General features: G+C 49.0%; 1 protein-coding gene and 1 long non-coding RNA gene across 2 annotated transcripts; one reads left to right on the plus strand and one right to left on the minus strand.

The window, feature by feature from the left end:
- Positions 1-672: 672 nt before the first annotated feature.
- On the plus strand, positions 673-2,529 carry LOC139180612 (uncharacterized). Its single transcript, XR_011564844.1, has 2 exons — positions 673-1,131; positions 2,363-2,529. It is a non-coding gene; the product is annotated as an uncharacterized lncRNA (long non-coding RNA).
- Positions 2,530-2,928: 399 nt separating this feature from the next.
- PSMD13 (proteasome 26S subunit, non-ATPase 13) lies at positions 2,929-14,327 on the minus strand. The gene is made up of 13 exons (XM_070782520.1): positions 14,018-14,327; positions 12,687-12,765; positions 8,050-8,084; positions 7,913-7,968; positions 7,646-7,689; positions 7,376-7,462; positions 6,730-6,901; positions 5,666-5,745; positions 5,464-5,589; positions 5,028-5,090; positions 4,346-4,426; positions 3,988-4,104; positions 2,929-3,418 (listed from the first exon to the last, which is right to left on the minus strand). Exons 1-13 carry the CDS (start codon positions 14,110-14,112, stop codon positions 3,323-3,325), a joined length of 1,131 nt encoding a protein of 376 aa, XP_070638621.1. The 5' UTR covers positions 14,113-14,327; the 3' UTR covers positions 2,929-3,322.
- Between the last annotated feature and the right edge of the window lie 30 nt (positions 14,328-14,357).

Genomic DNA, 14,357 nt, shown 5'->3' on the forward strand with positions numbered 1-14,357 from the left:
GGGAGGGCAGGCGTGGGTTCAGTGGGTTAAGCACTCAGAGCCCCAGGCCAGGACAGATGACACCTTTGGCCTCTGGCAGAAGGCAGTCTGACGGCACAGGCTAACTGGGCCCCACAGATGGCTCTCTGCTCTCCAGAGGACACTGACGGGCCAGGCAGCGGTCTCCTCTGGCCACTTCCATTCTCTCAGGGAAATTAGCACAGGGTTTTCACTGCAGCGGGTGAGGGGTTGTTGCACAGAAGGAATGTGGAAGACTCTCAGCGTGAAAACAAACTCACTAAGCAGCGTTTGGTGTGGGAGGGGATGAATAGCTCATCGCCTGCAGAAGAGAAAGAGGCTTCAGCTCACACGCAGTGACCGGCAGCGCTACAGCGACCTCCCGGGGCCAGCAGGTGGTGCCGACCCAGGGCATTCAGCCCTGAGCACCTGTCCCCGCACGTGGGCCTGGAGGCAGATCCTCGAAGTGTCTTGTCTGCTCAACTTCCCCTCTGCTCCCCCGCAGCCCAGCCGCTGAGGAACAGCGGCCTCTGGGCTAGACCCGGGCTGTGCCCAGGGTAGAGCGGGGCTGCCCAGCATGTTCAGGTAGAGAAGGCCTGACCATTCAACCAGAATTCCAGCGTCAGAGAACTTCACAGCAGCTCCACAGTGCACTGCCTGCTGACTTCCCAGATATTTAGGGTTAGCTCTTAAATTATGTCACTTTTCCCTCTTGCCTTCTCAAACCAACTTCTCTGGTCCTGCTCTTTTGTTGAGCTCCTTCCCCACAAAGAAGTGAACGTCCTTTCCAGAGGGGCTAAGGCCCCCTCGGGAGCCATAGCAGGGGCTGGGCCTGGAGTTGCTGGTCTGAGGCCCTTTCTCTCACAGTTCCAAGCAGGCTTCCCTCTGCCAAGCCCTGTGACAGGAGGGGACAGCTGCAGCTGCTTCCGTGAGCTATAAAAAGCTCCAGCAACCAAGTGAGCAGAGGGCACACCGCGTGCACACCCGGAACTTCACTAGACTAAGGAGCTCAGCCCTACAACTATGCTGAGGTTGGCCCCCACCGTCAGGCTGCTACAAGCCCCGCTGAGGGGCTGGGCGGTCCCTAAGGCACACATCACTGCCAAGCCAGCCAAAACACCCACTTCTCCAAAGGTAGGTCCCACCAGGGCAGTGGGGAGTGGGGGGTGAGGGGTGGGGACCCCTACCCCAGGCAGGGCGAGTGGGTGGTCCTGAGATGTTTTCAGGATGAGGTGGGTTTGGGGCAGGAGGCAGAGGGGAGAGGGGCTTCCTTCAGGCCTGCTTACAGAGGGGATCCTGGTGCTCAGTCTCAGGAGCACCAGGCTGGAAGTGTCCCAAGTTTCCAAATGGGGTCCCTGCAGCCATCACCCGCAGGCCAGGCTCCCAAAGCTGCAGTCAGTCGGTGGGCAGGGGCCCTCTGCTCTCAGGCCCCGCTTGTAAACAACACTGCTGCCGGCCGAGGTCGGGGGGTGCCCAGGGCACCTCGCTTTACCACCTATTAAAAGCAGAGTGGGCTGCTTTGAGGGTCTGTGAGAGCCCAGGTGAAAATGCAAACCTGCGACCCTGGGGCTCCAGGACAGTCAACAACCTATCTCTATTTTAAGCATAAATAAGCCAAGGTCACTGCCCAAGGTCATAGGACTAGATCTGAACCCAGCCTTCAGTCCCTATTCTGGGCCAACATTGCTTAAATCTCTGGGGGTGAAAAGTCAGTAAGGAAGGATTGGTCTCAAACCTGGCGTCGTGATTCACTCTGGGGAGGGGTGGGGCGACTAGTCTGGGCTGTCTCAGGAGGAAACAATGAAGGTGAAATATAGCTGGTGCTTTGGAACTGGGCTCCAAGGGTGCAGCCGCTGAGAACACAGGGTGCCAGGTGGCGTGGCCTCTACGTATGTGTATGCATGCGCGTGCGCACACACGTATAGGGAATCCCACCCAGGCTTCTGAACAGGACCACCACTCAGAGAAAGGGCCCTGGACTTGTTCCAGGCAACCTGACAGCACACCTGACGTGCACAAGTCCGCAGGTAACCAGGAGGGAGGGCGCACATCACGCTCGGTGGGAAGCAGTTCAAGGTCAAGGACAGGCCAGGCTCTCAGGCAGAGGGTGGGGCTGTGATAGAAGGCCCCACCCAGAGAACAGAGGCCAGTAGGCTGTCCTCCGTTACCATGGCAGTGCTCACTGCTCACATCTTGCAGATTAGGCTATCTGGGGCAGATGGAGCGAACACTGCTGGGCCCAGGGTCCAGTGGGAGCCAAGGGGCAGGGCCGCGTGTCTAGCTCTTCACCCTGCTCTGGTTAAGCCCCAGGGGCAGAGGCAGTGGGCCTGGGCCAAGTGGGCTCATGTGTGTCTTCTCGACCCAGGAGCAGGCCATTGGGCTCTCTGTGACGTTCCTCAGCTTCCTGCTTCCTGCCGGCTGGGTCCTGTACCACCTGGATAACTACAAGAAGAGCTCAGCAGCATGAAGGCTCTGCGGGCCCCACACCTGGCACAGACAGGAAGATCAGATTAAAGCCCTCCTCTTTCCTCACGTCTCTGGTGATTCTCTGTATGTGCATCAGGCACCTCCCCCACTCCCCCTGGATGCCCAGGACTGGGCTGTCGGAAAGCTGGTTCCTATCAGCATCGGGGTACTCGGGCCACAGAAGCTGCTGGCTCAGTGGCAATGGGAAGACGCATATTAGAAGGAAACAGACACCACGTCTCCCTGAGCAACAATACAGGCAGGACTTGCTTCCTTGGCTGCTGTGCCCACCACCCTCTGTTCTGGCTCTGCCCCATGGCCAGTGTGGTCAGGGATGCCTTCTTCTCAGAGTAGACAGTGAGAACCAAAGCCAAATTTCCACCAGGTTCCATCTCCTGCTTTTTAACCACTTCAGGCATAGGCTTGACCTGGGAGCTAAGCCTAAGGAAACAGAACCATAAAAAGGACAGAGCAAGGCATTTATTACAGAAACGTCCTCAAGCTGCATTGGAGAAGCCATTCACACATGTGGGTGCAGTGGAGGCCAGTGCGGGAATGGGTGCCCTCCACCTGTGAGGGGTTTTCTTCCCCATTCCTGGAGGTACCCACACATTCCCGCTGCCTCACCTGAGCCCCAGTGACCCTTCTCCACTGAGGGCTACAGCAGCATCCACAAAGGAGGCTTTTGCCTATGGCTGGCTCCGTCGTCAATGACAGTCCTCCGTGGCAATTGGCCCAGGAAGAACAGTCCATATTCCAAACTGACTCCCACCCCCACCCCCGATTAAACGCAGGTCTTCCTGCTGCCTGGGCCACCCGCCACGCAACACCTCTCCACGGACGGGCTGAGGCCCGGGGCCTAGGTGAGGATGTCGTGGGCCTGGTGCTCCACCAGCATCTCCATGCTTTTCACGTCGGTGCACCAGAACTCCAGGCGGTCCTTCATCCCCTTGATCTGTGTGCAAGCCAGGACACACGCGTGTTAAGGCACTTGGGAATCATAGCAGCTGATGGGGCAGTCCTAAATGCCCATCTAATTCTTTAGGGCAGCATTATTAAAAAGGACATCTGAGCTGGGGGAGCTGGGTGTGTGAGATGGGATTGTCCCAGTCAATTTTTACCAGAAGGACATTAAAAAAAACTTGCATGAAAGAAAACAGGCGAGAATGGAGGAAATCCAGAGGATTAAATTTCCAGAAAATATAAATAAGACAGATTTTAGCTCAAATCACAGATCCAGAAGAATATTTAATCAGAGTACCAATTTTAAGATTAAAAGCCATCATCAGGCACAACTAGCACCGCTATCACAGTAAGCTTTGAACGCAGGGTTCAGATCTCAAGCTGGCATTCAATTAGATTCTTTGAAAAGCCCTTAGTCCATAGAGCAGTAATTCATTCTCTGAAATCTCTCATCTAACCATGCTTTATTCCTAAATGGCTTCCATCCAAATGAAACTAAAGACAGCACAGACACAACCCCAAACACCCAGGAAGGTGAACTCTGTATTTCAAGCACATTACCTGCTGCAAATCCAGCACGCGGGGCTGCACCCAGGTCATGTGAACCCGCTTATCCACCTCGTCAATACTGCCTTTCACCAGCCCCACCGAGAGGGCCTTCATTACCAGCAACTCCACCTGCGCATAGAGGGGCTTGTGTAAGACACTCTGGCGCCAACACGCACATCCCCGTGGACCCCGCCAGCTGTGAAACACGAGGGGAGTCCAGCTCAGTGTCTCTGTGACCTGAGCCTAGGGGCGGCGAGCTCACACCGCAGTCCAGAGCCCAGGAAGCAGCTCTGCTGCAGCCCCGAGTCTAAGCCACATACCTCGTTCACAGTGAAGCTCTGGGCTGCAGCCCCGAGTCTAAGCCACATACCTCGTTCACGGTGATTTTAGCGCTTCTGGCAATTTCTTCAAAAGTGAGTTGCCTATGATTGGCAGGTCGTGTAAAAGTCATCTGAAAAAAGTTTTTCGTGTGTCAGAGAACTGATAAAGATATTTTTGTCAATACTTGCTCTGAAAACATAGACCTTATCAGTACTCCAGATACTAAAATTTTCTTAGTATTAGTCACATATCTTATCTTAACTCAGACTAAGCTTCCCATTCTTAGACAAAAAGGTGCAATAGGCTTTATGGTCACTTTCTGGAACAGTCATTGATCATTTCCTGCACGAGTACTTGAGGCTGCCACGTGCCAGGGCTGGATGTGGAGCGGGCAACCCTGCAACGAGCCAGAAACACCAAGTGCCTGTGGTCCAGAAGCTTACGTTCCAGGGCAGGACAGAGGGCGGGCAGACCAGCAAAGGCAGGCCGCAGTTCTCTCAGCACAGGTGGACGGGGAGTCCCACCCTGAGCAGGGGTCACCCAAGCTAAGGCTCAAATACAAACTAAAAAAGCAAGTGGTGGCAGAGGAAGAGCAGAGGTGGCTGGGGGGCGGGGCAGGAGAACCACCACCACCACAGCTTAAGCTGCACCCCGAGGGCCTTGAGCGTCTGCAGGGCCCCACGGCTCCCGGCAGGGTCTTAGGTCACCACGTAGGCCCTGGGTCTGCTTACCTCCATGAGGCACAGTAACTGAATCTTCCTGAGAAGCTGGGCTTCGTTGGCTGCTAGATCAGGCTGTAAAGCAACGCAACATCGGTTACCTAGCCTGGGTTTGAAACTCTTTCTACAGTCGTCAACAGAGAAAAAGAAACTGGGCAGCCCCAATATTTCCCACTTTAGATCACTGAGGCTCATTATTAGCTTCAAGTGATTCGAACTTCACTTTTCTCAGGAAATTATTACAAGAGTGCTTAGCTGAAGACCCAGGATTTTCCAAGACAAAGAATTCACAAAGTAAGATTTGTGCCACTGTCACGAACACCAGGGGGCAGGACCACAAGGCGTATGCTGGTGTTTCGAGAGGACTCTCGGCACAAGCAAAGGCAGGAAGGGTGAGGGTTAGACAGCAAAGTGACCCCAGGCGCACAGCCAATCCCAGGGGACTGACCTGCTGGCCCCAGGCGGTCTTCAGGGTCTGGAATCGCTCCACGTTGCCGCTGTTGAAGGCATAGAGGGTGTCGATCAGCCACTGCCGGTCCGTGTCCCTCAGCGACTCCAGCACGGGGTGCATGAGCTGCGAGGACAGACATGGTCGGCGACAGCAGCTCAGCCTCCCCGGGCTCAGGAAGCTGTGCCCCCGGTCCACGTACCAGCTCGCCAAAGTTGAAAACTCCGTCGCCAAGAAGTCCCGCCAGTCCCAGCGTGAAAGCTCTCTCCTGCTGCTCAGACACTACGGCGGCAACACAGCTCCAGTCACACTCCAGGCCTAAGACTCAGTTCTGTTTTGCGCAGAATTCTCCCATAAAAAACAAACTGTTTTCTGTAATGGTTATATTACAAAGCCGTAACATCAGTTATCTCGTTTTAAGTACTGGACTGACTCAGACTGTACCTGGAACCATATATACAGCTTTGGTAGGAAAGGCATTCGTTGCTTATTTTTACCTAACTGTATGTGAATCTACTTGTGTTTTCATTATATCTTCTTCCTGGGGGGGTGTGCTCCTCACCCCGCTTGCCTGCTGTGGAAGCAGCACGGTTTCTTATCCAGCTTAGAGCCACCACGTTTAGCCTCTTTTGACTAGAATTAACCTACATTTTGTCCCCTTATTCTTTTGACCATATTAGTTGCTTTTTCCAATACAGTTTTCTTGAAATGTAGCAATTAAAACTGCACTAACAATTTTAGGAGCTGCTGAGCTCCTTAGCTTCAATGGTATACTGTGCAGCATCTAATGCATGTTAAAATAGGGTAGAAGTTCTCTTGTAAACACGTGTTTCTTGCACTATCCCCAAAGTCGCTGGTCAGTTTTCTTCCACCCCCAAACCCTTGGGAGACGTCTGCGATTTGCTGCCCTGGGTGCAGCACTTCTGCTTCATGACTAAAGTCCCAGGTTCAGGGCCATCACGGCGCCTTGCCGGGGTCAAGGCGTCCACATCACTCTGCCTCTCCCTGACGCAAACCACAGAAAGGAGCAGTTCCGGAGCAGGGACAGTGAAGGGGCTGTGAGGGTCGGCCTCCCTGTCAACGAATTAAAGGCTGAAAACAAATGCGAAAACTAAGGCTCAAACAACGCTTCCGAGCACATGGGCTTTCTTCTAGAAGAAATGCACACATTTGGGTAATTTCTGAGATCAGGTGCCTCAGGCATGTCACAACTGCTAGGTCATGTGAGCGAGCTCCTCATGTGACACAGCCCTTTGGTCATGTTACCTGGCAGATCCTTGATGTCCACACAGCCCAGAAACCGCAGAGCGTCTTTGTAGTAGGACGCGTGGTTTCCAATCGTTTGATAGTATTTACTGGAGAGGTCGTAGAAACGACTGTGAACGGATGTCACCCCAGGGAGGTTGCTGAGCATTTCCTCAACATCTTCGATAGTTTCCTATACACAGGAAGCAAGAATGCTTTCTAACTTAAACGTTTATCAAGTGACGTATGACAAGGTGAAAAGCATAAGCCACAAAGACTGATAAATTTGGCTACATTAAAATGTAAAACTTCAGTTCATCCTGTGTGGTATCCTGCTGGACGTACGTGCTCACAAGGGAGAGAACTCTGTTTAAGGGTAACAGGCATCATATTAGCAACTTATTCTTAAGCGGCTTTGGAAAAAAAAAAAAAAAGAACCTACAAGCACACACACACAGCACAGACACACACACACACACAGCACAGAATGGCGGGGCAAAGAGGAGCGATGTGAACAGCAACCTGAGGTGAGGGCAAAGGAGGGTCTTCTGTGCTATTTTGCAACTTTCCTGTAACTTAAAATTATTTAAAAATAAACGAAGAGGAGCATTAGGATTCCCCCCTTACAGTTTTAAACGACCATCAATCTGTACTGTGGCAACCTCACCTTTGTAACCTGCAGGTCACCGATGTTCAGCTTCAGAGCTCCAATCGCGGTTTTGCACAGGATCACCGCCTCGTCACTACTTTTCACCTAAAGACATCAGAAATGAGGGACCTCAGAAGTGTGGGCAGTGGAGTAACAAGGAAGGTGTCTGCACACTGACTTAACGTGCATGACTACGGACACACTGGTCTCCAGAGTGGTGAACAGTGGGCACAGACACAGGCTGTAATTCACATGTTTTAAAAGATCTGGCTCAGACGTCACGTTTACCTTCTCACGAGTCTTTTCCAGAAAACTAAGAGCCACGTTAGGATCTAGAAAAGAAAGACCAAAGTCAGAAGCATCGCCAACAGAGTGTCTTGTTGAACCTGTAAAGTATCCATCTTTACAGGTGGGATAACCTTTAGGCTTAGACCATAAAATACAAAACTCAGAATTTTATGTCTATTGAAATCCAAAAGCTCAATTAACTTATACTTTGAGATCATTTTAATTATCATTAGAATCTGCTCCTTTATGAAACAAAGTGAGACTCACCAGTCATCTGTCTAACTACATGTAGAATGATCTCTACCAGGGACAAAGGATTCACCCTGAAATAAAAACCCAGTCTTTGAACGTCAACAAATCAATGTCTTCATTTTCAAAAACAAAAACAAACAAAAGAATTTTACCTGTGTTCAAATTCACTGATGAAGTTTTCATAAAGCTGTGGAACCAAAACATGGAGAGTAATTATAGGATGTCTTTCATTCTGCAAAATCAAGACTTCAGACACTAGCATGATACCCATCACACAGCAGGCACTGCCTAAGTATGTGCTGAGTAACAGAAGACCCAAATTGGGGCTTATTAAGCTCACATAAATGATCACCACTAGGGACTTCCCTGGTGGTCGAGGCATTAAGAATCCACCTTGCAACGCAGGGGTTATGGGTTCAACCTCTGGTTGGGGAACTAAGATCCCACATGCAGCAGAGCAATTAAGCCCATGTGTTGCAACAACTGAGCTTGTGCCACAACTAGAGAGCCTGTGTTCCTAAACAAAGATTCTTCAGGACTCTAGAAAGACTCTGAGTGCCACAACTAAGACCCGACACAGCCAAATAGATAAAAGATTTTAAAACGATCACCAGTGAACTACTGAAAAAAGCTAGAGTTTTTTTTTTTTTCCCTAGCGTTTAGAATTAGAACCTTGTCCCATGAGACTCTCCCAAGGACCAACTCATCTATTTGTCCTCCAAAGTACTCTGAATAAAACAGACTATCAGTTTGAAAGGCTCACTAACTAAACAGAAGTCAGAAAGTTGCAGGCTAATTATGTCCCATTATCCAGTATCACAGTCACTCAGCAAACACTTGAGCACTTAACTGAGACTGTTTACTAAGTACTACAGCACAGAATGTGTCAGACGAAAACCGAACTTCTGAGGAGCTTCTGGCCTAGTGGAGAAGCCAGACTTGGAAACAAATGGCAACACTGTGAGTTACAAAGCAAGGAAAAAAAGCACACAGCTGGATTAGCCCATGAAAGAGATTGCCAAGGTTATTTCAGAAACTGATAGTTGAGCCTTAAGGAATGAAGAGCAGTAAGAGGTGGACAAATTTGATGTGACGGGGTAGTTGGGACACCATTCCAGACAGGAACAAACATACGCAAAAGCGCCAAAGAAATTACTGCATTATGTTTCAGAAGCGCTTCAGAGGGACGCAGAGACTGGGCCTCGGTCTCTATCCTAAAGTCAAAGCTATACCAGTCTGCATTATGTTTCAGAAGCGCTTCAGAGGGACGCAGAGACTGGGCCTCGGTCTCTATCCGAAAGTCAAAGCTATACCAGTGGACACGTACAACCACATTTGTATTTTATACACATGGCTGGATGCAAAGAGGACGGGAAGGAAAAGGACTGAGGAAACAGAACAGCTTGAGGCCATGAGTAGTCATGACAGAAGAGACAGGAGCAAAGGCAGTGAGGATGACAGAGTGTCTGAGAAATCTGCAAGTGAACTGCAGACCTGCTCAGTGTGGGCAGGTCACACAGAGGGGAGCTGCTGACAACCTCTGAGCTCACAGCTGGGCAACAGGGTGGCAAAGGGAGTGCCTCGTATGGGCAAAGCTGGGAGAGGGAACCTTCAGACAAGTCAACTTTGGCTAAGGAGCATTTAAAGTTCCCCTGGGTATGAAGACTGAAAAATGGAAATGTCTCTGTGAAACAAAATGTGGTTAATACATATACACAATGGGATATCACTCAGCCTAAAAAATGAAAGTCCTGCCATCTATGACAACGCAAATGAACCTTGAGGGCATTACGTGAAGTGAAATAAGTCAGAGAAAGACAAGTACTATTTAACCTCACTTACACGTGGAACCTAAGAAGCTAACTCATACAGAAAGCAGAATGGTGGCTGCCAGAAGCAGGGGTGGAGGTGGAACAGGTCAGTGCGCAAACTCCTGTCTATAAGATACCTAAGTCCTGGGGAGTGCAGCGCACAGCACGGCGACGACAGCTAACCGCTCTGCACCGTACACCTGAAGGTTGCTAGGAGAGTGGATTTCACAAGTTCTCATCACAAGAAAAACAAATCAGGAACAATGTGAGGTGATATGCTAACTAGATTCACTGTGGTGGTCATTTTGCATACATATGTACATCAGATCATTACACTGGACACCTTAAACTAAAACAAAGTTCAGTTCAGTCGCTCAGTCGTGTGTGACTCTGTGACCCCATGAACTGCAGCACGGCAGGCCTCCCTGTCCATACCAACTCCTGGAGTTCACCCAAACTCACGTCCACAGATGTCAATTATTTCTCAATAAAACTTAGGGGGAAAAACGAACCTGTAGCAGCCAGTTAGATATTCATATCAGGCACCTAGCAAAGAGTCAATGTAATAAAGTGGATTTTTCATTACAGACAACAATTTGAAAGATACCTTTATCATTAAGAGGGAGTGTTTCAACTTCTCTGATATGTTATGATTTATGAAATTACTTAAAAAAAAAAGCTCTCTAAGGCAAAAAGTTCACTAAGTCTAGAAAGTCAAAATTATTTCTGGGGACTGAAAATTCATGACTACTACTGATGAAATAAATTTATATTAAACACTAAAATATATAAACTTAAAACTGAATAAAGAATACAAACAATTCATATTTTTAAGCAGGACAAGAAAAACCACGTGCGTTTCTTGCTCTGGGCCTCCTGCCCCCTCGTGTGCACTGCGCATCTGCACTAGGGCGCCTGCTCCACCACAAACACCGATGCTTCCTTTCTTCCCACAGTGTAACTTCTTAAGTGAAGGGCGTGTTTTTCCAGCTCTGTAGTGGTCAAGGGGACTTGCTGCTCTCTGTCTACGACCCTACCTGGCCGTGCATCCTTGATGGACTGTATGTAAAGTATCAGGACGTCATTCTGACGCACTGCCCTGTGTCTCACATGTGTATGACTGTGCTTTTGACCGGGGCTTGGTTTCTACCCTAACATGTTGCATAGTTCTCTGAGCATTCTGAGAGTCTGTCTCCCAGGTTATAACCCTCAATTTGGCTCAAATAAACCCCCCCTATTCCTTTTTGATGATTAATTTGCATTTTTATCAATACTATCTATCTGAGAATGAGGAGGGCTGGGGCCCAATAATTTTATTTTGTCCAAGGAAATAGCAAACAAATCTACTGACCTAAATATGATGTCACATTCCCAAGAGGCTGAGCAAATATTTTGCTATGAGGTGAAAGTGATTTGAAGATAAGAAACCAAACAATAGAAATGAGCAAAAAAAAAAAAAAAAAAGAGCAGTTATGAGTTATCCACTACTAAGATATAGAACCTTAGGGAATAACTATTGAGACAGCTCTAATTTATCATTTTTTCACATAATCCAGAAGATAGCATGGCCAGCAAAATCTCCAGGCTTACAGAAGGTTACAAGTTCCTTTGAGTGGTAAAATGTCAAACCGATAGACATAAACCACAAGAAAACCTTAGAAGTCCAGATGGTGGAATGTCAAAGTGGTAAGCCTCACTATAAGTACCATTAAAGCAAATAACTGAAACAATCATTACAAACTAGCTTTCAGTTCCAATGCATTTATACACCTCTGATTCATTCAGAATCCAAGAGAAAGGCATCAAGGAGAAAGATATCAGGAAAGATTTCAAAGAGTAGTCCCAGATCAGTTCAGTCGCTCAAGTCAAGTCCAAGTCTCTGTGACCCCATGGACTGCAGTAGGTCAGGCTTTCCTGTCCATCACCAACTCCCAGAGTTTGCTCAAACTCATGTCCATCAAGTCAGTAGTCTGCTGCTGCTAAGTCACTTGAGTCGTGTCCGACTCTGTGCGACCCCATAGATGGCAGCCCACCAGGCTCCCCCGTCCCTGGGGTTCTCCAGGCAAGAACACTGGAGTGGGTGCCATTTCCATCTCCAATGCATGAAGGTGAAGTCGCTCAGTCATGTCCGACTCTCAGTGACCCCATGGAACGCAGCCTACCAGGCTCCCCCATCCCTGGGGTTCTCCAGGCAAGAACACTGGAGTGGGTTGCCATTTCTTTTTCCAATGCATGAAAGTGAAAGTGAAGTCGCTCAGTCGTGTCTGACCCTCAGCGACCCCATGGACTGCAGCCTTCCAGGCTCCTCCATCCATGGGATTTTCCAGGCAAGAGTACTGGAGTGGGGTGCCATTGCCTTCTCCGAGTCAGTAGTCTACCAGTATACAAATCTGGGCAAAGGGAGGGGTTTGTGGGGTGGAAAGCAGGGGATCTGGGAAAGGCTCCGGCAGACTGTGTTTTTCTGTTGACAAAATTCTACAAGGCTCTATTAGAGGCAGCATGGTACTAAGCAGCATTCCATGGTACTGAGCCTCCCACTCCCAGTGAAGCACGTCTTCCACACTGTCCAGGACAGTGTTGAGGGAAACAAGCAGAGTCAGTGGGGGAGGGGAAGAGGAGCGATGGCAGTTGTAACATCTGTCGACAAGTACCGATGTCGACAAGGCTGGGATTCTAGAAGAAGCTAGAATGTCTATGTTTGAATCTTCCTTTGTCACTTATCAGCTGTGATCTATGACGAGTCACTTAAGCTCTTGGTGTCTGCCTCTACATAAGAAAAACAGAACAGCAGTAGTACTAATCTACCAATGTTGTTATGAGGAGTAGATGAATAAATGTGTAAAGCACTCAGAATGGTACCTGACATAAAGTGATTGCTGAGTAGACATATATATATATAATTGAGAAGTCCACCTTTTATTTTTAAAAAGTACCTGAGCATATTTAAATACTGTGACATGGCATGGCAAATCATTTACCTTAATGAGACCATCTCCTTGGGCAAAGCAGGGGTCCTGCACAAAATCAAGCACTTGAAGTGTCAGCTGATGCCACAACCTGAAAAACACAAGGCTCTTGAGACCTACAACCTAACGCCAGTCACAGACGCCATCACCTTCGATGGTCCTATCAGATAACAACACTCGTCGTCTCTAATGTTTACCACAAGAAAGCTAGAGCACATGCTTTTTAAAGCTTAGTTCTTCCCCTGTCTCTGCCACTCAATGGTTACGTCACCGAGAGATCCCTTTCTTTTCTCAGCTATAAATGGAGAACATCTTTCTAGATTACCTCAAAGGGTTACTGCAAGCCTTGACTGGAAACAAGAAGTTTGGAATCATATGTATGGAATTTGAAATTCTGGCTCTTCTACTTAGTAGCTGACTACCTCAGGGAAGGAGCTTAAACTGAGCTTCAGTTTCCTCATCTATGAATAGGATGAAGGACTGAATGAGCTAATACAGAAAATCTCTAAAACAATGACATAGCGCATTTGAAACCAGAGGCTAATTCTTAAGAATGCAAGTAAAATGCACTAAAAGTACAAAGGGCTACATAAGCAATTATTTGCCAAAAACCAAGATTTTTTCCCCCCTCAAAATCTGCTAATAGCAGAAGGCTGCTATCATCAAAACACATAGTGAATATCCATGCAAAAGACACAATGCTAAAGGCTAAGGTTGTTAACAGGGGAGCATTACAAGAGCTGTGTTTTCCTGTGAAAAATCACTAACCCACGGCTAACATTTTATTCTGTATTTAAAAAGAGGTTGTTGTTTATCAACTGATATTGTTCTGAAATTCATCCTGTTTCTAAACAAACCCACACTCTAAGATCTTTCTAGGTGCACAAAGCCCAATATGAAACGCAAGGGAAGCAGGGGCCATGGCACGCGGAGAAGGGGTTGCACGCCACAACCACTGGTCACTAGTGGCAGAATCAACAGGGCAAAAAAATGCACTGGTCTCTGGTTTGTCTTGTTTCTCCAGACTGCTGAGAAAAATAACAGTAGGTTATGACAAGGCTAAATGTAAGATATCGGTATCTGTTCAGTCACAGGTCCAGAAGGCAGTGAACGCTAGATCCCAAAACCCAGTCTGGCTCTCCTCCTCAGTCCTGTGGGATGTCACCCTTTTCCCTCCTCGGTCCTGCCTTCCGGGTCCCTCAGCACACCTTCTCTGTCTAGCTTGTCCCCATTCAATCCACACGGGTCCGAGCGCCCTCAGTCCACCAAGATCAAGGCCCACCCCGTCCCCTCTGTCGCTCTCCTATCCCAGGAGGCCCACGGCCCTTCGGCTCGGCGCTCACTTCTTGGTGTAAAGCTCCTCCAAACGGTGCCACACGGCGGCCTGGCCGGGCCCGGAGCTCTGACTCTGTTGTAAGAAGCCGGGTACGTCCTTCATGACTGCAGGAACAACCGGGGAAAGGAGTACCGCGGAGATGCCAGGGCGAAGGGGAGGCCGCCGGAAGTGCTCACTCACTTCCGGCGCTGCGTCACGCGGGGCAAGCTGGGAGTTCTATGCTCAGCTTTAGGCGCCGGCTGGTTGTCATAGTAACCGAGCCTCTTGGCTTTGGAGCCAGTTCTCTCCAGGGTTTGTAACGGATTTCCCCTCGAGGCTGGCCGTGCTACTGAGGCATTGAAGAGTAC

Source organism: Bos indicus, chromosome 29 (genome assembly GCF_029378745.1).
Source record: "Bos indicus isolate NIAB-ARS_2022 breed Sahiwal x Tharparkar chromosome 29, NIAB-ARS_B.indTharparkar_mat_pri_1.0, whole genome shotgun sequence".
Classification (NCBI taxonomy): domain Eukaryota; kingdom Metazoa; phylum Chordata; class Mammalia; order Artiodactyla; family Bovidae; genus Bos; species Bos indicus.

What these genes read in the sequence shown, in the direction of transcription:
- PSMD13 (XM_070782520.1), bottom strand. Translation starts at nt 14,112, where the DNA reads ATGAAGGACGTACCCGGCTTCTTACAACAGAGTCAGAGCTCCGGGCCC. An exon ending in AGTTACTGTGCCTCATGGAG is followed by an intron (nt 4,427 to 5,027) that starts GTAAGCAGACCC and finishes AACTTTTTTCAG; the next exon opens with ATGACTTTTACACGACCTGC. An exon ending in GCGTGCTGGATTTGCAGCAG is followed by an intron (nt 3,419 to 3,987) that starts GTAATGTGCTTG and finishes GCTTGCACACAG; the next exon opens with ATCAAGGGGATGAAGGACCG.